The sequence below is a fragment of the Calonectris borealis genome, chromosome 1, assembly GCF_964195595.1.
Source record: "Calonectris borealis chromosome 1, bCalBor7.hap1.2, whole genome shotgun sequence".
Taxonomy (NCBI): Eukaryota; Metazoa; Chordata; class Aves; order Procellariiformes; family Procellariidae; genus Calonectris; species Calonectris borealis.
In genome coordinates this window covers 60,038,967-60,061,994 of record NC_134312.1, presented here as the reverse complement: position 1 = coordinate 60,061,994, position 23,028 = coordinate 60,038,967, and the positions used below count along the sequence as shown (strand labels likewise).

General features: G+C 41.5%; 1 protein-coding gene across 1 annotated transcript in view; it reads right to left on the bottom strand.

The window, feature by feature from the left end:
* Positions 1 to 904: 904 nt before the first annotated feature.
* Positions 905 to 23,028, bottom strand: part of LARGE1 (LARGE xylosyl- and glucuronyltransferase 1) — a 202,961-nt gene continuing 180,837 nt past the window's right edge. Inside the window, exons 11-14 of the mRNA XM_075156462.1 lie at positions 20,164 to 20,442; positions 13,640 to 13,786; positions 8,312 to 8,507; positions 905 to 4,043 (exon numbers count right to left, since the gene is read on the bottom strand). Coding sequence (XP_075012563.1) covers positions 3,846 to 4,043; positions 8,312 to 8,507; positions 13,640 to 13,786; positions 20,164 to 20,442 — 820 coding nt within the window. The 3' untranslated portion in view covers positions 905 to 3,845. The remainder of the gene's footprint in view (positions 4,044 to 8,311; positions 8,508 to 13,639; positions 13,787 to 20,163; positions 20,443 to 23,028) is intronic.

Sequence of the window (23,028 nt, the reverse complement as noted above, 5' to 3'; positions counted from 1 at the left end):
GTTACAATAAGGCATTAAATAAAGGCAAGTGCTTTGCCCAAAACTTAAACTGGCAAAGCATGTTGTATCAAAGGGAGAAGCATGAAAACAAAAATAGGAGGATTGGGTGCCAGCCAGCAGATTATTATTTGGAATAATAATTACATCTGAAATGTGGTGGGATGTCAGGAGGTGTTGGGAAATACACAGTTCAGGCTCTGGTGCTGGAAGGGGCTTAGGGGACTGAAAAGTTTGCACTCACTCATGTGTCAATGTTTTGGAGTGGAGGGGGAAAAAGGAGACACAGAACAAAATGTGTCAAGATAATACCCCAAATTAGAAGAAAAAAAGAATTTTGTAGGATTTTATTTCTGATCCCTTGACTAGGAAAGGAAGGTTAAAAAGGAAAATACAAACCCCCAAAACCTAGTTTGATATAAAATTTAATATAAATTATAAATATATAAATATTGATATAAAAATTTAAAACCAAAAAACCCTTTTTCCTTTTCAAGAAAGAATCAGTGGCTCTAAATAAAAATAAAAGAAAAACTGAAATCCTCACATTAAAAATGGAAAGGGCTTATAAATAGCCATGGAGTATGGTATTCCCTTAGATAAATGGAAGACAAGGACAAGGAAATGCTGATATGACTAAATTGGAAATTTTAGAAGTTATTCAGGCCAAATAGGAAACCTTCAGAGAATGGAAATCAAAACTTTGTAAAGCTGAAAGGAAGGTATGTAATAGTTAAGATGGAGTTTGAGCAAGCTAAGAGGGAATTTGAAGAGCAAATAGTAGGAAGTTAAAACTGAAAATACACATTTGCTCAGTACACCAAAAGCAGAAAACCGGAGATAACCAGTTGGCCACCCCAAACAATAAGTAGAAGAAACAATTAAAGACAATAAGGACATTGCCAAGAATCTAAATGATTTATTTGCATCAGTCTTCACCAGAGAGGGTGCTGGAGTGATATCTAAATGAGAGACTCACACTTTCCAAATATCAAAGATAAGGAGAGGTCACAGACTGAAGACTCAAGAGAGAAGTTGGTGGAACAAATCAATAAATCAAAGGCATTAAGTCACCAGGTTTATCTGATATTTCTTGAAGACTTCAGGAGAAAACTGAGAATTAAGTAACAAAGTTGCTAGCAAATACCTAGTACAGCAGAGGGCTGGAAGACAGTCAGTGTTACAACTGAGTTGGGGATTTTTGTTGTTGTTGTTGGTTTTTTCACGGTGTTGGAGGAGCCCTGGCAGTTACAGACAGATATGTAATCCTAATTTGCTATCATGTAAATTGGCTGAAATGTGTTAAAAAATCTCAAGCCCCACACCTCCCAAATCATGAAGCGCATAGACAAACATAGACACGACAGGTACAAGTCAGTACAGTGTCTGTAAGGGAAAAAAAAGGGGCTCTTTGAACCTACTACCAATCTTTGAGCTGGTTACACCAGCCAGCACACCTAAGCCTACCCAGGAGGTCCCATGACTCGCTGTACAGACAGGCAAGTAGCAAATGATTACCTCCCTGTTTCCCCATCCACATCTCACGACCACCGAGGAAAGAATAATGTTCATGTTGATAATGGTACACCCAAATAATGTACAGGTCCATGCTGCAGGTTATGCTGCTGCAGGGCAATCCAGTCCATCCTTGGGCAACATTGTTAAGCCAAGGAGAAATTTAATATATGTGAAACATAATGGTGGCCACACTGAAGCTCTGGAGATTTTATGTAGGTACAACCAGTGTTAGCCTCTCTTAGGATCAGCTTTTGACACCTTTCTGCACATTAGCTAATCAACAGGACTCTGTGCTGCAGGGTTCTCATTCTCAAAATGCAGTGACCTGGGCCCTTAATGGTGACTAATATGGGACAAGGGGAGTTAAGTTAAGATTTTTGTTTTTTTAAAAAATGTATCTTAGCCAGGACTGAGCACTCATTTCACTTCTTCTCAGCTCTTCTCAGCTTTTTATGTAAATCTTTACATGAAGCCATTAAGAACAGAAGAAAAGCACTTTGGAAAATTATGCAGTGATGTATTCTTATGCAGCCAACACTCCCAGGGGAAAAAGTGAAAATTACACATAGCCTCCCGCCCCTTTTTATTTCTTGTCAAAGATGTTGCCTTTTTTAGCTTTTCTTATATATACACAGCATGATGAACTGATATTTGTAGTTTAAATGTCTGGTTTAACCGCGTGGTTTCCACCGTAACAGAAAGCTCTCACGAAATGTCAGGTTAGAAATAAAACCAAGCTCTAGAGGGATGAGGTGAGGAAGAAAGTAGAAGGTCCAGTGGCTGAAAAACAAAACGGGAAAAAAGTGAGCAGAATGCAGTGTGGATCCATTTCCCAACTCAGGCAGTGGTATTGGTATGCGTGGTTGTATGGGGATCTGGGGTAGGGAGACAGACGCATTTCTCACTGAATTGTTTCTGCTTTCTCTATTAACATCGCAACAGAAATTACAAATAGCCCTGCAAGGGGTAGTGCATTAAACCTTATCTCTTCATCCCATGTAAACACAACATTAATACTGAAGAATAAAGAAAACGGTAAAAAGTCCAGTGTCTTGTTTTCTGCATTTTGCTTGTTAGGTTTCCTGTCCTCCCTCTAGCATACTCCTGCGTGTACCGAAGTTGTGAACTTGACCAGCCCGCGTTCAAGCAAACACTCACACTCAGATTCCCAACACATTCTTTCCTCCCCCTCGAATGGGGAGTTTATTCCTAACGGTTCTGCTCCTTTTATTTATAAACTCCTTTAACGAAGTAGTTCTGAGACCTTGCAGCAGGCAGTAAGAGAGCACCAAGGCTACTAGTTGCCATGTTTATAATCCCTGTTCAGCAAAGAAGTCCACTTAAAGCCCAAGGCCCAATGCCTTCACAGACAGGCACGCACTGAAATGAGCCTACAAATCAATATCCCCCTGCACAACGTGCCTTATAGGCAAAATCCAATTCTTGCTTAAAAAAGATAAAGAGTTACAGCCAGGCCCTTTATTTTACGAGACACACACGAACAAGTTGCTCTGGTGAAAACAGACCTTACACTGACAAGTTTTGTTCGCTTTCTGGCAGAGCTACTGATCTTCTTTACTGGACCACCAGAACTGAAGATGGGAAAGAAACACATGGGAGACATTTCCTTGGCAATGAAAGGAGCAGCATTTAGGACTGGGGAAAAGGCAGAGTGGGGTATAGGGGATTTTCCTGATAGAACAACTAATTTGAGAATAAAAGACCAACTGATATCATGTATACACCTAAACCAGCAACACACCTTCTCTGGAGTGCAGTATTGTATAAGCGTCCCCTTCGTTTTCAAGGCTAATTGAGACCTTTGGCTCATCCTGCATTAACAAGGTCATCCACGTTAGCAGGGCCCCTGTGAAAGTTCACAGGTGAAAGTTCCCTTTTAGAGTAGTGCAGATTTGAAATTCACAGGACAGCGACCCGAAGATCTTTCTTTACAGATAAAAAGCATGTCAAATTATTAAATAGCAACATGAAATCCTATATTCTGAAGGTCTGTCTTTACTCTGCAGTTGCAGAGCAGCGTGCGTTCCCAGCCCCTGCCCAGTCCCCACCTCCGGCAGCACGGCGGGCGTGTGGCCGCCCCTCTTGTTGACACCTCACGAATGCTAAAGCTGAAAGGCCTGGGGTAGTCGGGGAAGGGACGAATGAGCATAGTCCGAAGACATGTCACTTCAAATTTCTACTGTTAGAACTGCCGGGTATGATATAAAAACAGAAAGTATTTCTCAGTTCGAAGTTTGAAGACCAGGCCCCAAACACTGAGTGGCTCCTCCCTCCGGTGTCCCTGTTTCCCGCACACGGGCTCCATTGTGCTAGCTGTTGTTCTCTGCCGTGAGATATTTGAGGGCTGCAAAGCCGTAGTGGCGCGACATATCCTGCTGGAACTCCTCCTTCAGGGTCTTGAGACAGATGCGGTATTGCTTGTTGGAGCGAAACTTGGTGATGTCGAAGCTGGGGGCATGCGGCATGTGGATCATGTAGGCGTTGGGCAGCACTGTGAACTCGTACTCCTGGGGGAGAAAGACACCGGCTGTGAGGGTGTTCCCGAGCCCTCTTGCAATGCATCTCTCCCGTACTCCACAGTCAAACATGCTCCATCATGTAACAGTGCAGTGTAGGTCTCAAAAACAACAAACCCATACAGATATGCTATATAAGCCTTCTTTTTTAAAAGTTGTTTTCTCTTGGTTTTATGGAAGATCTACTTTCTCTTTTAAAATGCTTCTCTCCATGTAAGCCAAATAATGGGGAAACAGCACAAAAGGCATGCCTGAAGCCATGTCTGCAGCACAGATTTTGCAGTAGTGCGCTTGCAACCAACACAGCTGTGACTGCACACAGCACGAGTCTCCAGTGTCCATGCAAAAGCATGTTTTTGCCCCTACAATGTATCGTTTTGGGGATGCTGGAATAAGCTGTATTTACAAAGGCATCCATGGCACTACCTACATTGCTTTGCCTGTATACTAAGATACTTAGCGAGAAAACTGTCCAAAACTATTTATAAACCTGAAATGAGGGGAGAATATGATATCTTTTATAGGCGACATGTGAAAATGGACCTGCTAATTCCATATGCTTTGAGAAGGTTTTATGCAAATTAAGTTCTCCTTCACAAAGTATGAGATACTGTTTTAATTCCCCCTCTCCTCTAAAACTACTTCACTAATGCTCTTTCTTTATATCCGACCAAGTTCTTTGACAATTTTTGTTGTTAAAAAAGTCTCAACTACTCCTGTTAGATGTTTTCAATCTTTATAATTAAATATATGATCATTAGAGCAAAGCTAGACAAAGACTGATTCTTAGACAAGCTGAAAGTTCACTAGTGCAGGATGTGCAAGAAACAGGTATCTGCTCCTGCAAGGAACTGGGCAGAAAAGGGATGTGAACCTCAGTATTCTTTAGCCAAGCGAAGTACCCTAACCACTAGGACACTACCTCTTTTTTCATACGGCATTTCAAAAAGTCTGAGTTGTATGGGATGCAAATGACAAAGAAACTTCAAAGCCTCTACAGGCAAATTTCCTATTGTCCTCACACAGTTTCTATCTACTGCTGTTGCTGTATTGACTCATTAACATCTCCACATCAGACAGTGAGCAGGGATGGAACAGCCACAGAGCATGCTGGCTTTAGAAGAAATGGTATACAACCTCCCCTGGTTTGCAAAGTCCAGTTACTTGTAGATTTGGGAGTCTGTGCAGAGACAGAGTATCTGCAGCACAGAGGCAGAGTACTCCAAAATATTTTATTAGGGAAAGAGATTTATGGGAGAGAACACACTTGTGCTAATAAACATGAGTGTTTCACCTATAAATCTTTCTTCACCTAACAAAATATGATCAACCCAGAAAAGACTGAAAGCTGCTGGGTTAACGATGCTACCAGAAACCAAGTGTTTGAGTAACATAGCCCAAAATGAAGCCCAAACAAAATGGAAAAAAGTGAGCAGAATGCAATGTGGATCCATTTCCCAACTCAGGCAGTGGTATTGGTGAGCCCAAAGTGTAGCCAAGGCGTCAGTGCCTTCCCAGAGACACCTATGAAACAGTAGTGTGTGTTGGACAGCTAGGTGCAGATGCAGCTGTATGGTTGCTCCTTTCTCATTATGGGAATGGCTGTTCCCTGCCAGACAGCGCTGAAGTGGTAAATCTTTGTGCCAAATTACAATGCTGTCATATATGGGAATGGACCCCTCTGGGGTGACAAATGTACGGCGAGAGCAAAATAATCTGATGCTCACCGGCAGAACTCATTTAGCTGGAAGAGACTTAGAACTAATGGGAAACCAAACACAAAAACAAAGGCTGGCACGATGGAGTGAGGAGAGCTGATAAACTACAGACTACAAAATATGTCTCTACAGGACCTTAAAACTAAGAGCTGAAGCTGCAGAGGAAGATGCATCCCCCTCATACAATCTTTTCTTTGTTCTCTGTTTGCATCTCAAGTCTGTAATCCTGCAGGTCAGGGACCGTCTATGCTCTGCAGTGTAAACTGTTCAGCACAGCAGTACTCCCATCCCTCTGAAAGGCCTTCAGGCACATAAAGCCTTCAAAAACATGAGAGTCTGCTGCTAATAAGCCCCTTTGAAAGATTCTGAGCTGGGGTCCTGGTAAAAGGATTGCTCGCAGTCTAGTTCCACAGTCACTGGAAGAGCAGGGAAAGGTTTCCTGATGACCCGTCCCTACTACATGGAAACATCTGTTGAGAAAGCAATGCAGTTGCAGGAACTTCTGTCCCTACCTCACAGGTTATAAATTCTTTAGATGGAGACTGTCATTATCTATGTATTTGTACAGCATCCAGCTCAGTGGACATCTGCATGCCCCCAGAATAATAATGTCGATTATCTCCACGCTCTGGGCTGCTCTGAAGGACGGTAGTGGCACAGGCCCTTGGTAAGGAGTCTGAAACAGTTCTCTTGACAGACACTGCAGTTGTGAGGAGCAGTGAAATAATTCAATTGAGAAGCTGCTCTGCCTGCTGATAATGAAGCTCGCCAAGCAGCTGGCAGCGACCTGATCTGTGGACACCCTGAAGCAGAGGAATGCCGTGGGGGGGGGTAGGTGTGATCCCACGTCCTCTCCAGGCTGATTTTCTGGGAGAACAGGCCAATATCCATGTTGCTATAGATGAAAATGAAACTTCTTTTCAATGTGAGAATGTTTTTAAGGCTGGAAGAGTGAGAAAAACAATTCCCCAGAGTTAGTTCCAACCCAATGGCCATTTAAAATATCTGCACTATGATCAACTTCGAAAAATATTCCAATTTCCCATTCACTGATTCCCAGTGAATCTGCATGCTGGGCAAATGTCTCTGAACAGAAGAGTTAAATCGTGAGTGCTAGATGAGAGCTGCCAGTGGGAACATAAGCCTTGTTACCCAGATTAACAAATAATAAATCATTACACTAGCACTCTCCACAACTGATGGTTAATTGATTAGTGTTTGGAAAGTGCACTGGAAAATTAAAGTGCTATAGCAGAGCAAAGTATTATTATTATTAACGGTAATATAAGGGACAATTTTTTTTCTAGTCTGTAGTAATTTTTTCTCAACATAAGTAGATATAAATTTGTTGGGAATGCCCTCCTGCAAACAGAGGACAAGTGGCATCCAACCCAAGATGACCATGTGGTTTTATAAGCAGAAGTAGAAAATATCCCTCCCACATATGTGCCTGCACACGAATACACGGTAGCCCGCACCTCAGAGACACAATCTCCCAGTAACTTGCTGCGTGCCTTGTGCTGCTCTGCTTCACATAAACTGGTAAGAGTTGGGCAGAGAAGGATCAGCTATATTCCATCTACAGCAGAAGCTAGCATAGGAGGATACAGATGGCCAAAAAGCATGTTTTTTGGTTAGCATGGAATACTACCAGTTCAAAAACTGGGACTGAAACCAAACTGAAAAAAAAACCCAAACCCAAACTAAAAAGAAATGCCATGACCCAGACCCTGCTGATTAGCACAGTGGTTAGCTTCACATCCAAGAACAGCAGGGAGCTGCAAACCCTGCCATTTCAGTGAGCAGCAGCACTGGGCTCCCACAGAGCCACAGGCACTGCCAGCCTCTGAGATCTAGGTTGGTGGCAGGGACCTTGGCAGCTCTGAGAGCTCTAGTGCCAGTCTGGGACTCTCGAGCTTTCTCTGCATCCTTATTCTTATATATTCTGCTCAGCAGCTCCATCCCAAGTCACAGATCCAAGAGGCAGGTAGCCCAAGGATCAAGTACCTGGATCCTCTAGAGCCTGCTCCACAGCCAGAGACTTTGGAAATGTAAAGTCCTTGGCTTTGCAGAGATATGCTGTAAATCCAGGCCAGAAATTGAAGATGCTTGCCTTGGATTCAATTTAAGATTGCTTTTTGAATTCTAAATTAGCATTTGGGACTCACCAACCTCTGTTTAATTGGAAAACTTCCAGCTAGGTCTATAGATGCCCTAGTAGGTGATGAGACGGGCAACAAGTGCTGCAATGCTCAGGCACACTGTTGGGCAGGAGGTGGGCACTGCAGGGATCGTGCCACTGTGAGACAACAACTTTCTCAGCACTGACAAATAAACTAACTCAGACTCAGTTCTTCTTTCAATGCTTGACAAAGACTAAACTGAGTGTTCCCAACTGAAGAAGCACTCATTAAGGAGCTCAGAAAGGCCAGATGAGCACTTTGGTAATGCAAAGCCTGAAGCCTTTCTACAGAACACGCATTTCATTTAACAACCCTGCTGCCCAGCCCTGGGTGAGATATTCAGGTGTCATCTCCTCACCTGTGCATCCAGTTCCATGATGTGAGCTACTTTGTTCCAGCCAAATCCAACAAACCGCCTGTCATACTCCGGGCAGTCCTTCCTCACAACAACGTATGGCTCGAAGTCTGCTTCCCACTCAACGCGGTAGGGGGTGGTGGCTGTACGCCACTTGGCAAAGTTTGTTGGCGCATGCCCTTTCGTCCAGACGTGATACCTTAAACAGACATAAATGGCAGGAATGTGGGGAAGCAATTAGATAGAATGCATCTTGGCGAGGCAACAAAATGTTACTTGTTAGATAAAATGCTCAAAAATAAGGACATTAGCTTACAGTTCACATCATCATTTTCAGGACATAACGGAGGCAATTTCTAGGACTATTTCCAGCACGCTTCCCAGAGCCTCTATGTGCTCAATGCTTAAACACATCTAGTTGGTGAAGGATAGTGTGAAAACACTACCTAATGCTAATGTGAGAAACAATTACAAAGTACACAGACAGTTCATCTGCACCACAAAGTGCTGTGTCTCGTTCCTAGCAACCAAGCAGCTGTATCAGTGCTCTAAAATCGGTGTGAAATTCTGTAGCTCAGATAAGGTCCCTAAAATTAGTTATTTCTATACCACAGTGACATTCACGATCTGTTTTATATGCAATTTTATAATTTGTATGAGAGACACCTGCAGCTCTGGATAGATGTTCTGTTTTATTAATTACTGTTATTACTATGGCAGGAGCCAAAGTGCATAATTCAATTAATAAGTAAAATATTACATAAAGGCTTTCTGCTGTACTTTCTACATTGTGGGGAGCACCCATGTGATCCTGAGTAAGGTAATCAATTTGATTTACAGAAAAAGATCCTTTTATACTTCGTTAATCTTGTTTAGGTCACAGCAGGTCTCTTCCAAGCACAGCTTGAATCCACCCCATTAGTGCCAGGGTCAATGACTCTCTCGCCCACTTATTCTTATCACACCTTTCCAAAAATCAATGAGACAGGCTATTTCTGCAGACTCACAGATTAAATAATGAAACAAAGGCATAGCAGGCCATCTGTATTACAACACTCTGAGATGCGTGACAGAAGGGGCAAAACAAACATCCTGCCAGTTTGTAATGTAAGGTACATTGAATTCACAGGGACGACTCATGTGCTAAAGTAAAGGGATTTCAGCACTAAGTATTTGCAGAATTAGGACCTGAGGTAATGTTTCAACCCCAGAAATCCTTGTAACATTGCAAGCCATTGCTAAAAACAGGGACAGAAAATCACAACCTAGGAGTTTCCACTTTGACTGTATATTCGCATGGCTTATAACTGGAAAAAGAGAGATATGTTCAGCTTCGTTGACTCTCCTTGTTCAGAGACAGTGCAGGACGACAGAATTATTAGGATAGCACTGGGGTCCCAAGTAACGTATGGTCCTTTGAAGGCTGCATTTCTAAACTGTAAACAGGTTGCATCACTCTCAGATATCTGGCTTGGGGACCTGGAAAAACAAAGCCCTTAGGTATTAAAAAAATCTGACAGTGAATTAATTCTCTAGAGGCTATTAGAAACCAGCGCAGGTTCACAAAGATGCTTACAAGCCTTAATGCCCTTTGGAATCATCTCCAAAAAGCCTATCCCTTTTCTTGGTCTCTTTTGGAAATGAGTTTGTAACCTACCCAGTCACTAATGGGCAGCTATCTATGCTGGAAAAAAGCACAATCACAATATAGGGTTTAAAATGGTATGGGATTGTGGAGGATGCTGTATCTTCTAACATCCTACCTCCGGCATTTTGAAATTAATTATGATAATAATAATAATGACTGCTAAACACTTATGAAGTGATTTGTATCCTCAAAGCCCCATACAAACTTTGGCTAATTGAGAGATTCCTGCAGAGAAGCAGTCAAATGCTACTGCTATTCTAGTAACACTCTCCCACTGATTTAAACAGGGGGGAACACGACACTAACCATAAAAACATCAATTCCTTTCCACCCTTTCTGGGGAAAGCAGTGTAAGCAGTTACAGCAGCTCAGGTATAACCTCTGCGAGTCGAGAGAGCCGACCAGCAGGAAAAAAAAATGGGGTAGAGACAATTAAGGGAAAATCTGGAAGTGAGATTGGAGAGATAAAACAAAGCAGAAAGGAAGGAATAGATCTGATAGTACTAAACAAAATAATATCAGATGATCTACTTGCCTCTTCAGAGTGACTGATGTGAGTGGAGGGCAAGAGGAAGACAAAAGGACGGCTAAGGTCAGGACAAAGAGCAAAATGAGTACAGGACGCTCAAATAAGCGTGTGCACGCTCTAACTGTAAAGGAATAATTAGACTGGAAACAAGAATTGTGAGAGTTCAGGATTACATACATATCTGTACATACAATATATATGGGTCTACACATATATATACACACACACACACATATAATCTGCTGGAGCTAGGTCTTGGCCAATGGCTGATCAATCACATGAAATGTACTGCAAAGTAAGATATGCAGACTTCATTACATGGATGTCCATATAGAGGAAGCTACCATAAAAGAGTGAGTCATTTCCAATAGACTTGACTCTCGGTGACGCAGTTGTGAGAAGTGGTTCACTGTCTTTATTGGTCTTCCATCTCACAGGACAAATGAATAAATCTAATTTTCCTGCTCAGGCCCTTCTCAATTAAGATTTAAATACATATTAAATTTTAAGGCCACACTCAATCTCACTGACTCCCAGGAGAACTTTGTGAAAATTGTGAACAATGTATTTTTCACTACGCCGGCAATTTTGACAAATCCAAACCAAATAATTTGATCTCCGTAAAATGATGATGAGTTTCGTTCCCATGGTTGATGGAAAACAACTGCACAACCCCCCCCTGCTTTGGGTCAAATGTTTCATCTTACTTTCATTATCGATTGCTTTTATTTGAAACAAAATTTCAAAACTATAGCAAACTTTGCTAAAGTTAGTAAAACGAAATCACTATTCTTCTCAGAGTGTTCTTCCTCCCTGCCTTGTCCCTCAAACTTCCCATTTCAGTAAGAAAGATGATTTGGTGAAAGGAAAACTTTCCCAGTTCTGTTCTCAGATGCTTAAACATTTTGTTGGATTGTGGATGCGTTCAGTTAATTAGTTAATCAGCTGTTGCTGGTTATGTTTTCTCAATATGATGAGCCTTCTACCAGCTGTGGTATTCCTTGTGCCTGAAAGCTGTGTCGGCAGTATATTTGTGGTTCATCAGCTATTACCGAGGCACTGAGCGGACATGTCCTCGTGAGTCACAGCCAGGACCTGCAAACAAAGCCAGCAAGCTGGCACAGAGCAACCCACCGCCGCGGAGGGTTTCCACGCAGCACACCTTGCCAGCCATCGATGCTCACGTCTTCCCTTTTCTTCTGGTGGTGGCTGGGGGATGTAATTGAGAGCCGTTTTGTACTTCTTAGGTGCCCAGAGGTAGAAAAGGTCACCGTTTGGAAAAGAGGTGACAAAAGCAATTTCAGTGAGGGGAAGATTGTAATCTACCATGTGGTGTGAGGGACTGGGATGCTGCAGGCACTCTCAGCAATCACTGTCACAGCAGTCCTCCCCAGCTCACTCCCACCCGCTCAGCCTCGAATTGCAGCATTATTAAAGCACCTTGAAGGTGGAGGTGGAAATTCTCAGCCCAGATCACAGCTGCTTTGTAGCTGTTGATAGATTTGAGCAATGAAATGAGCCAAAGCAAACTGGGAAGCATTTGTAAAATGTGTCCTACGTTAATATGTACACCAGCTACAGACCGCATGTCCTTCAATTCTTATTTAACCTTGCTCTGGCAAAACTCCCACTGAAGTTAAAGAGATTTTTGCCTGAGTTAGACTTGAGAAAGGTTCTGCAAATCTGACTGTGTATGTAACATGCCAACATGCTGTACAGCTTGAAGATGAAATCTGTAGTGGAAGGCCACTGCTGTGCAATCTGAAAATTTGATTGTTGGTGGAATGTAACATCTGAAAATCCAAAGGGTGTTATTTTCCACCGGAAGGATTTTTTCTTTCAACTATGGGAGAAACAATTACATTCTATCAACAAATCTCTTGTTAATTTGTGTGTCTTTGACTGTTAAAGAATGATGGCAGAGTGAAAGGCACTTGCTCTATCAGGATCCTTAAGTAATTTTCCAGAGAGAGGCATGCCTCTCTCAGTTGCCTCAAGTTTCTAATTCAAGGCAGTCACTGGTAGAGGTAGTGTCAGAATTATGTTTTCCAGGCTCACATAGGCTGTCTGCTATGACACATGCATGCAGCCACATGAGGGAAGGGTGGCTGCTGCAATGAGAGATGTGTAATACAGGGAATGGGAGAAGTGTGAGGAAAGCTCTAAAGTAAGGGAAGGATGGGAGAGATGATATAGAGCTCCACCGATCACGGATAACACCTAGCTTTTTCATAGTTTTTATCTATAGATCTCAAAATACCGTAAAAAGGAGAGGTGAATATTGTTACCTGCATTTCAGAGATGGAGAACAGAGATGTAAGAAAGCGAACTGATTCACGTACCACCTCCCAGCAGGGCAGTAGCGGAGCTCAGAAGAGAACGCAGGTCTCCTAAGCCCCCTCTCTGTGCAATATCATAAGGCCACATTGTGCTCTTCCCATCACTGCGATGCTTTACAAATGTCTGCTAATCAGACGTTACCACACACACCCAAGAGACAGTTAATCCCTGGTAGTTGCATTTTAAAACTGAAGAGTCTGGCAGATAATAGAAGTGACTTGTTCACAGCCACAAAAGGAGTCTGCTTCAGAGAGAAGCTCCAGATTTAGGTGTTCTTTGCTTCTCAGCTTCTAGTCAGAGTACACTTTTACCTCTGCATTGAGAAACCCTAGCTATTTAAGCAGCTGTTTCACACTTTAAAAGGGCACACGACACGCTTGCGTTTGTTTTTCCAGTAAGTCAGTAAGGAAGTGAACAAACGAGCAGAGAGAAATTATTTTTGGTCACGTGAGGGACACAGCTATCCGGATAGTATTTGGCAGCCAAAAAGCAAATTACACACACATGAGTGTAATGGTCGCGCTTGATTTTGTAGCGCAATAAAAAATGATGAAAATAAAACAAATTCAATTTAACAACCGAAGTCCTTCAGTAGAGGATTATAATACTAGATAAAATGCTGAGCTTACAGATGGAATATATCCACATACGATTCTGTTCACTGCCTCTCTATGAAAAGGGGAAAAAAAATTCCAATAGGTTTCTTAATGGAGCTAGCTAGCTGACAGCGAGAGAGAAAAATCAAATATTCCAGAACATCAAAAAAATCTTTAGAGATAATGACCACAGGTTCAACAAAAGTACTTTCCATTACCTGAATGTGAAGAGGGTTCCCATGTCCAACATAGATAGCAGCTCTGCTTTTGACTTGGGGAAGGAGAGGCGGTAGCGTAGGGTCTCAAAAGCAGGTACAATCAGAGCTTTCTTGGTGTTAGCCAGATCTAGCTGGATGACAGACTTCCTGGCAAAGAGAAACAACAAATACAAGCAGGAAAATTTTACACTGAGGAAATCACTTGGCTTTGCAAAGTAAAGAGCAGAGAATGGGCAGTTTGGTACTGTAAATGTAACTATGGCCCACATTTTTTCCCGGGGGTGTTTCATATTTTCTTCTGCTTTTGAATCTGCTGCTCTAAGAGCAGGGAGAACAATCACAGTTCAAAGAGAGCTTGCGTGTTTGACTGATCAATGCTGCCCTGCATGTCCAGGGGTGCACAGAGCTGAACTAGCACTCTGAGCACGGCCAATTGACCACCTCTGTAAGAGAAATATAGTTAAATGTTACTACATATGTGGTAAAGAGTTGTGCAGTCGATGGCAGTTCTAAAAAATTGGGATTTATCCAGGACTCAGTAGGACTTTACAAGGTGAGAAGCCGAAAAGTTTGGTTGCATTTCAGCCTAGCTATTCTCTGTGCTATGCTGTGCCATCATACTTGCTTTCTACCTCTGCTTTAGAGCTCTGGTGTCCTGCAAGGCGAACATTACCTTAACACCGCTATAGACCAGATATTTGTTCTCAAGAACACTGTTGCCATGATGGTCGGTCTTTGTTCAAGGCAAGGCACAGATCTACTGCAACAGGCCATGGTGCAAATCAGCAAAACTGTAAATTAGCAGTATTTTTTTGACTGTTGTGAATAATGTGTGTGGCAGTGCCCAGAGATCAAAGCTCATTTGTGCTTGGCTCTATACGTCGGGCAAAGAGGCTGTTTCCTGCAGAGAAGAGCTGTGTGCTGGATGCGCCGAGGTACCTTGCTTTTTGCCTTCTTTTGCTTCAAGTTGTTCAGTGCAGCGACTGGTTTGGTGTGTGAGTGTGTGTGTGTGTGGCACATACTGTATTTTGCAGAGTAGGGCCCTTCTCCAGACAGGGGCTTTAGGACCACTGCCGCAGGAGAGCAACAGCTTAGCAACCTTACGCACTGCCTGCCAGAGGTATTCAGTCCATTCTTTCCTAATAAACTAAAACCCAAAGAAAAAGAAAAAAAAGTTACTTTTCTATCCTCAGACTGAATCTTACTATGCTTTTCATTAGAAATAACTCTGTCTCCATTTTTCTTTCATTATCTTTATATTTCATAGGAGAAATATGCCTCTCTTTCTCTGTCAAAGTCAGTTCCCCTTAACAGGATTCACTGTCCTGACTTTTATGTTCCTGCAACAAGCAATCAAGGACAATGTTGACAAGCAGCAAACTCTCTACAGCCTTATAAGATGAAGGAATTGGGATCACTGTCATAATAACAGAAGGGCCAAATAAACCACTTTTCTAGGCCCAGAATACCTAGAATTCATTTATATTGCCATCAGAGAAAAAGAAGAGCAGGGCTATTTAATAAAACCTGAATTTTAGACAATTCACATCACCCTATAGGCCTGTTCTATAAAAAAAAAATCTGTTCTCAGCGCTCTACTGCAAAGTTTGCATTGTTTAAAGAACCCCTGCCACATTCCAGTGAACTTTTCACAACTGAAGGATTTTAACAGCATCTTATTATAACTTTTTTGTACTTTCCTCACTAGCTTCTCCCTCACCATCACTAAAGGCCAAGATATCTGCATGTAAATAGATGACTCCTTCACAATCAGCCTCCACGACCTTCCAGAATCGCTGAGTAGTGCCAGCATCCATTCTTTAGGATGTTCTTAATGCTTCTTCCCCTTCACACCTTCTCTGAAAGCAGGGCACACTAACAAAGTTTCTCTGACAACATCTCAGGCTTTCTGGACTCTGTGCAATCTATCAGCCTTGAGCGGCACAGCTTTGGGGATTCAGTTCTAGGAAGGAGCAGGTAACATTTGCAGTGATGCTCACCCTTTGGGCTCTGCAAGAAAAGCAGCTTCCATTTACGGCTGTTGCTATCTCTTTGTTTGATGGACAGCTCAAAATTCCCAGGCAAAACTCAAGGCCCTGTTGTGCTTTGACAATGTTGAAGAGGAGGAGACAGCCCTGCCCACCAACGTTGACAGTTTGAAGCTGAAAAAAGCTGAAGTAGGGAGGGGTATCAAGCAAGGGTAACAGCAGAGACTGTCAGACAGAGCAAGTTGTGTTGAAACTAGTGTTGAACGTGACTCGTTTTGTAAGATATGGTATACAAACACAAAAATGATGTGGATATCAATAATCCTTTTGGCACAGTCCCTACTCTTGTCACCTGCAAATTTAATATAGGTGTCAGTGGCAGAATTGTCGGAAAGAATAGATGACAGTACCTTCGTGAAGAAAACCAAAAGGCAGAGGGAACAAACTGAAACAAGAGGCTGAAATCACTTCCACTGTCAAAGGTCAACATGAAAAGTTAGCAAGTGGAGAGAAGCGGAGGTCTGAAAACAAGATGCTTGTAGTGGATACGGTCAAACACAGAGAACTGGTGGAGGTATGTCAAGAGTGAAATAAAATAGCAGGATATTTTCAAGGATATGTGAGCATCTGAGGTGCATGTTGGTAAGGTCAAAGTGGAGTGTTCACCAAAACTGAGCTGGGAGTTGGGACATGCTCAGTCAAGAAGTTCAGTAGCACTGACTTCCGAGTAGAACAGTCTGCCTTTGATGTGGTCTAGATGACATAAAGGACTAATGTAAGGGGAAGAAGGAATCAGTGCTAACATCCAGGTGTTGAACCTGAGTGACAAAGGACAACAGAAGCCATGTAAATTGTGATAAAGGCAGGGAGGATTTGGTAGGGCAAAAAGCACCTTCCATTTTCTTCTGATAACTTGGCTGGTGGTCTGCTCCTCGGACAACCAGCTGAAAAACTAACCTCTTCCTATTAGAATGAAATCTACTTTTCCTTTTCTGTGGGGTGACTTTTTTTCCTGTTTTGAGTGGAGGTGCCATTTGTAGTTGACTGGTTCTGTGACACTTGGAATAGGAAAATTTTCACTGTTGGTGTTGCAAGATATGTGGAATATAATGTAGGGAATATATTTCATTATTTTGCAAACCAGCACTGGGTAATTTGTTTAATTCCTGCACTATCTTTATGAGTCCTATTTTTTGGATTCAGTAATATTGATTCAGTATCCATTTTCCTTTATCTGTCCTTTTTCCCCAAATCCTAAAATAAGAATATATGATTTTATGAAGAGCTTTCTCTTTGCTAGTGTTGTCCAGGAAACCGTTTCCCAGGCATCTTTTTGTTCAGACCTGATGTATGTCACTCTGTCACAGTGAAAGTTGGGTTAAATTTCTAAATTTACTAGTCAATCCTATTTTTCACAAAGCATGGAAGAAATTAATCTTAAATCACAACAATCTCCTCACAGGTTGAATGAACTCCAGCATGTTGATATCAATCTTTTCATCTCCATAGTTCTTTCCAAAAATTAACACAGAATTCTCAGCCTCATGGAGGCAGAGAGTAATAACATTCCCATTTCTGGAGGACAGAGCAGCTCAGATACAGAAAGGTTAGCAACTAAATCCTAAAGCACTGAATTCAGAAAAAAGAAAGAGTCCATTAATTCAAATTAGCTTCCACCGTCAGGACTCGCTAAGTGGTTGGTTCAAGATCAATGAATATGGCAGTCACAGAGCTTGCAGTAAGAACCAGAGAGTTGTCAGTCCACTGTTAAAATAATTTGAATGTTCTTCCTCTCTGCAAAAACAATGAATGCATAGCCTACAAAGGCATCCAACAAATAAAAAACAATAGGCACAACATGAAGAACAACCAGAAATACTTCACAACTCATGTTGCAGGGCACAGGTATAAAACCTGTGGATAGAGCTTGGATGCCAGCTCCCAGTTCATGCTAAATGTGTCACTGGAAGTGAAGGGCATATTTTACACAAATGTGTCAGGAAAGAACTTTAATGCTAGCTGTGACAACTGTGGATAGCCTGTCTAGTTATTTCATGTTAGAAGAACCTTTAGGATGACCCACACACCTTATTTGTAACAACCAGAAAGAGCCTTTGCCTCTGGGGCAATGACAAGATGACCTCAGTAACTAATGAGAGAAGGTAACAAAAGACTTTGACTCAGTACAGACCATGGAAGTGTCTGAATTTAGTAAACAGGAGATCTCTAAATGATACATTTCTTTCCTTTTGTACTTCACAGAAGGTAGGACAAAAATGGGGTTTGATGGAGATTAAAAGCATTGAAATGGTCTTACTTGGCAGCTGTGAAAAAGCTCAATTAGCACAAATCTAAGTGCTAGCAACAGATACCTAGAGGGACAGGTAACCATCAGCTCCATCAGCTTCTCCTTCAAAACTGACGGTAACCTTTCACATACACCACTTTCAAAATACTTCGAAAATATTTTTCAAAATTCCTTTCTTTCTGAGAATATATTGTCTGTAGAAACACAATATACAATATATGTAACTCAGCAAACTTGCAGCGAGAGGGACTTGTCTGGCCCATCCTGTACAAAGCAATGCCTGAAACACCACACTATTTCTATTTGCTTATTGTTGTTCTATCTGAGGAAATGAAGATGAAAATGTTTGTATGTCTCTCTAACAAACAATCGCTGCCATTCAGATAGATAGCACTAATCAGCTACTTGCAGAGGCGGTGGGAACAGTCAATGCAGAAAGATACAGGATATCTGTATTTAAAATAATCTCACTGCACCTCCCTGCTATTTTGCTTAGAAAAATCATTATTGAAAAAGCAACAAAAGCCTCAGGTCCACACGCAAAAAAATCCAATCCCTTTTTAAAGAGCTGGTAGTAGCAGATTAGCAATTTCGATATTCCCAGGCAACAGAGACTCACAGTCAGAATTAAGGTGGTACGGGCCCACAAAAAGCTGGTATGGGCCTCACAAAAGGCTGGTAGAATAACACAAAGTCTCAGATGTAACAGCTTTCAGCATGAATCTGTTTTTTTTCTGAAACAGCACCAATGTGCAGAGCATCGCTCTGCATTTAGTCCTATAATACATTATCACCCTATGAGAATTATTTCTATGGTTGTAATGTCTCAAGTATATTGCGGTACATAATTCTGTCTTCTCTCTTCTCTTCTTCCTTTCAGTGCTGGCTCCCGTCAGTGCAGCGCGAAGCAGCATGGAGGAACAAGTTGCTTTTTTAGTACTACATGCCAGTATCAACAGCTGCTATCCTCACTGTGTCCAGCATCGATCTGAAGAAATGTAACAGCATGCAACGCTAACGTCAAAGAACAGAAAAGCTAACAACTGTCCCCACATGTGTCTTGAGACAGCTAATGTGTGCAAGGGACAGAATTATTTTGGAGTCCTCATAGCACAAGTCAAAAAGAAATATCCCTAAAATAAGTGGGAAATGAGCTGACACTGTGCAATAGAACTTCAGTGATATTATTGCAATTCAGTGTCTTAAAAGCCATAGTGAATTTGGCCCCGTACATGGATGCAGAAATTGAAAAAGGCAATTAATTCTCCACATGAGGGAGAAGTGAGAAGATGTTTACTGAGTTGTTAAACCTGAAACAAAGGAATTCCTCCATAAGTTTACGATACCGAGAGGTATATTTCCCTTTACACTCCAAACCCCCGGGTCTACGAACTGAAAAGGATCACCTACAGGCAGACCCCTACTGGAACACTTTGATCAACTTTTACCAAATTAGAATAGAGATGAAAAGCAAAACTGGTCAGGACTAAAGAACTGAAATCCTCCTGTCTGGCCACAGGGTGTCCTCCTTGCTCTATGCTTTGGCCTCAGATGACTAGCCTCTGCAGGGGAAAAAGGTCTTTATTAAAAACAGCTCAGTTAATGGATCAGAGGTCTGTAGTTTGCTCAGCCCAACCTGCTCACATTCATTATGATACAATACACACTGAGGTTACTCTTCCCAGTTTCCTTATGCTAATTATTTTGCCTTGACAGTTGCTGGCGTTGCAGTCCTATTTTTGAGCTGGTTAGACTATCAACCTCTTTTCAAGATATAGAACTGGATTAAGAATGTGTCACAGGGACAACAAGTGTAGTAATGCTTTGCATGGTTTTTCTGTCAGTGACATTAAGAACCAGGGATGTTTAGGGAAATCATCCGGTTCACATCTCTGCTAATACAGGATGCTCTTGCACATACTTAGTCCAGTTCAATTTTCAAATTGGTTCTTCTGCTGCTCTGACAGAATTATTCTGATGGCTAACAGGGCTTACATTTAGACCTGAGTTTTTTCTTTCATAACCATATTGCTTTACTTCCAGTTACAGCCCCTTCCTCTACCCTAAAAATTATTGTGCCTTGCTGGGCATTGTCACACCCTAAAACCTATAAGCTGCCTCTTTCAGATCTGCTCGAACTGCATTGTTTTGGGAATATGTGAGAAGGGTGGGGTGTGGAGGGGCTGAAAACGCAGATGACGGTGGGAATCCCTCCACTGTCCATTTACCTGAGATACTCGTAGAGTCCATACATGGGCAAGAAGTCTATGTCAGACAGAAACATGTATGGTGTGCTGATATGCTTCATGGCCACATTCCTTAGCAGATTCACAGGATAGAACTGGCCCTCCTTGTACACGATATGGTAGCCGACATTGTGGCGGCTCATAAGTACTTCTGAGCCCTGGGCGTAGCGCAGAAATTGCTGGGCTTCTGCATCAGAAAGATAGAGTGCCAGGCTGATTGGACCTTCCCAGTGTTTGCAGATAGCTTCAAGCATCTGGAGCCTGAAAGAGGAAGGGTGAGAATAAGAAAAGGCTGTCTCCCTGTCTGGGACTCTTTGCCTGGGTTCATCTGATCAAATGCAGATATCTATCTCTAAGTGACACAGACTGGGGTGACTTTATATGCTGTGGAAAGCAATAAATATTTCTACAGCACAATTCATCTCATCTAAGCTGACATCTCCTTCTGGACAGATGGACTGCACCCTAGATATGCCTACTTCTCTCCACTGAATACAAGGGAGCCTAAGACGGCCCTAGCTCAGATACACACATCCACAACTCAGATATCTAAAGCTATGTGAAATCAACACCATCCTTTCTGCCTAAAGCATTGATGTTGCAGGAAAACCCACGTGGACAATGGGACTTCATCTGATGGGAGCTTTGAGCAGTTGCAGGGACCTGTCCATGTGGATCTACTTACAGGATAGGGGTCTCATAATCTTAAACAGTGTCTAGTGCCCAATTCACACTTCAGGTCAAGCTATTATCACACACTAACATATTACAGTTCTTGCATACTACACACACTTGCATTTCACCCAGCTTGTGGAGGAAAAAGGTGTACAGACCCACAGATCATTTTACCTCCTATTTAGGAAAACCTTCCCTAAATTTTTGCAAGGCAGTTAGTCAGATCTTAAAAGCTGTTAAAAGTGATAGGTCAAAAGTTATATGAACATTTGCATAGACTAGAAGAAAACTCACTGTCAGGGAAAGGGCAAAAGGATGACACATCAAGAGAAATGGGATTTACTATGTGTAGGGAGTAAGGAGAAAAGGAGGGAGAGACATGGCATTGCTGTGGAATATCAAAAGAACGTTTCAGACAAAACCATAATTTAAAATACTGATTCGTATATGTTTTAGTAATATCTCAAATTTCATTAAATCATTTTTAAAACGGGTTGTATCGATGTATATTTTTTAAGATGTCCAGCAGTTACAATACTATTGATGAAAATTACAACAAAAGATCTCATACACAAATGTAAATCAAACCCAGCCTGGTCAAAATCACTTGGGTAAGTGCACTTTGGGTAATTTATAGAGAATTGCCTAGAGATTAAGATATGCCACCCAAAAATACAGCAAGGACTGATTATAAAGCCTCTTGAGTTAATACAGAGAGAAATGAACCAATGCAGCCTAGCCAGATATTCTGTTAAAAATTAGGAAGAGTAGACTATGCAACACAATTATCTTCTTTCCCTTCCAAATCCGCATTACTAGATTTTTTCTATTAATATTTATACGGAACACAAGAAAAGTTTTCTGCATCATCGTAATCAGAGAAAATAATTTCCCCCTCCTACTATCTCTCTAAGCTTGCAGCAGAAAGGAATGATATACTCATACCAGCAAACACACATTCTGATTTAACATTAATAGCTTTTTCCCGCATTCCTGAATGATCGTGATGACATCCAAGACGATATAATAATTTTTTCTTAGGTATGAGATATTACCTTTACTAGTCTACACCAGGTACATTATTTTCTTTTTATCTATTACTGAAACAAAGGTTATTATCAGCCTGAAAAATACAGCCGAATTAGAAACACAAATCGATAAAGAAGATCTAAAAAGTATGTGAAGGCTTTAGGCTTTTGATTGTACAAATAATAAATAGAGAAAAATACTTTTTTTTTTTTTTGCCTTTTTCCAACATAGTGGAAACCTATGAATCAGGAGACTCCTATTCATCAGCACTCAGATTTAGGGCAGCCTTTTAAAAATGGAATACTTGCCTAGGAAGAAATGCAGCAAAATGCCTTTCAAGCACTCCAAGCAGTGGACAAATGGCATACATAACTTATTTAAACGGCATACCTGATAATGCATGCAAAGCTTTTCACGACAGTTAAGTGGGAACTGGGTTTTGCTGGTATAAATTTCCAGCTGGACAGCTTAGTGCCCTTTAGAATACTCCATTTTGCTGCGTTGTTCTCATTGACAGGCTCCACTTCCACGAGTTTGATACAGGAACTGCTGGGTGATGCTCCGTAATCTACTCTCTGTAGGCTTTTACAATAGTCTCCTTTGACCATAAAACTTAGAATTACGAGTTTCTAAGCACAACATGACCAAGTTATTTTCATTTTGTTAGGTCTTGAGGAATGCATTCTCTTAAGGACTCTAGAGAAAATAAACATACTCCTGTACTGCATAATAACGAAGTCATCATTTAGTTTGTAAATTTTTTGGAAGGTCTGTTTCAATCAAGAGAATTCTGCTGGAATTCAATAGTTTTGTGAGATTATTTGTTCTCACTTTTCTTCTTAAGAATACTCAACCAATTGACAACTCATTCTCACCCAGACTTCAATCAGTGTAATGCTTATCCTGTCTTTCCTTGTCCACATCCTGATCTCACATTTCTGTAACTCCCACTCTGATTTCTGAACCCCAGGTACATACCATGCCTTTAAAAAGGCTGTCTAACCAAAACACACGCATGAAAACCGCAGTGATGCAACCAAGCCATAACCCAAGAAATGTCACATCAGTATAAAAGGTGACAATTAACCAATAACGAACAACACTGGACAAAGTCTCAGAGCTTCTATCTAAAGACATTAATGT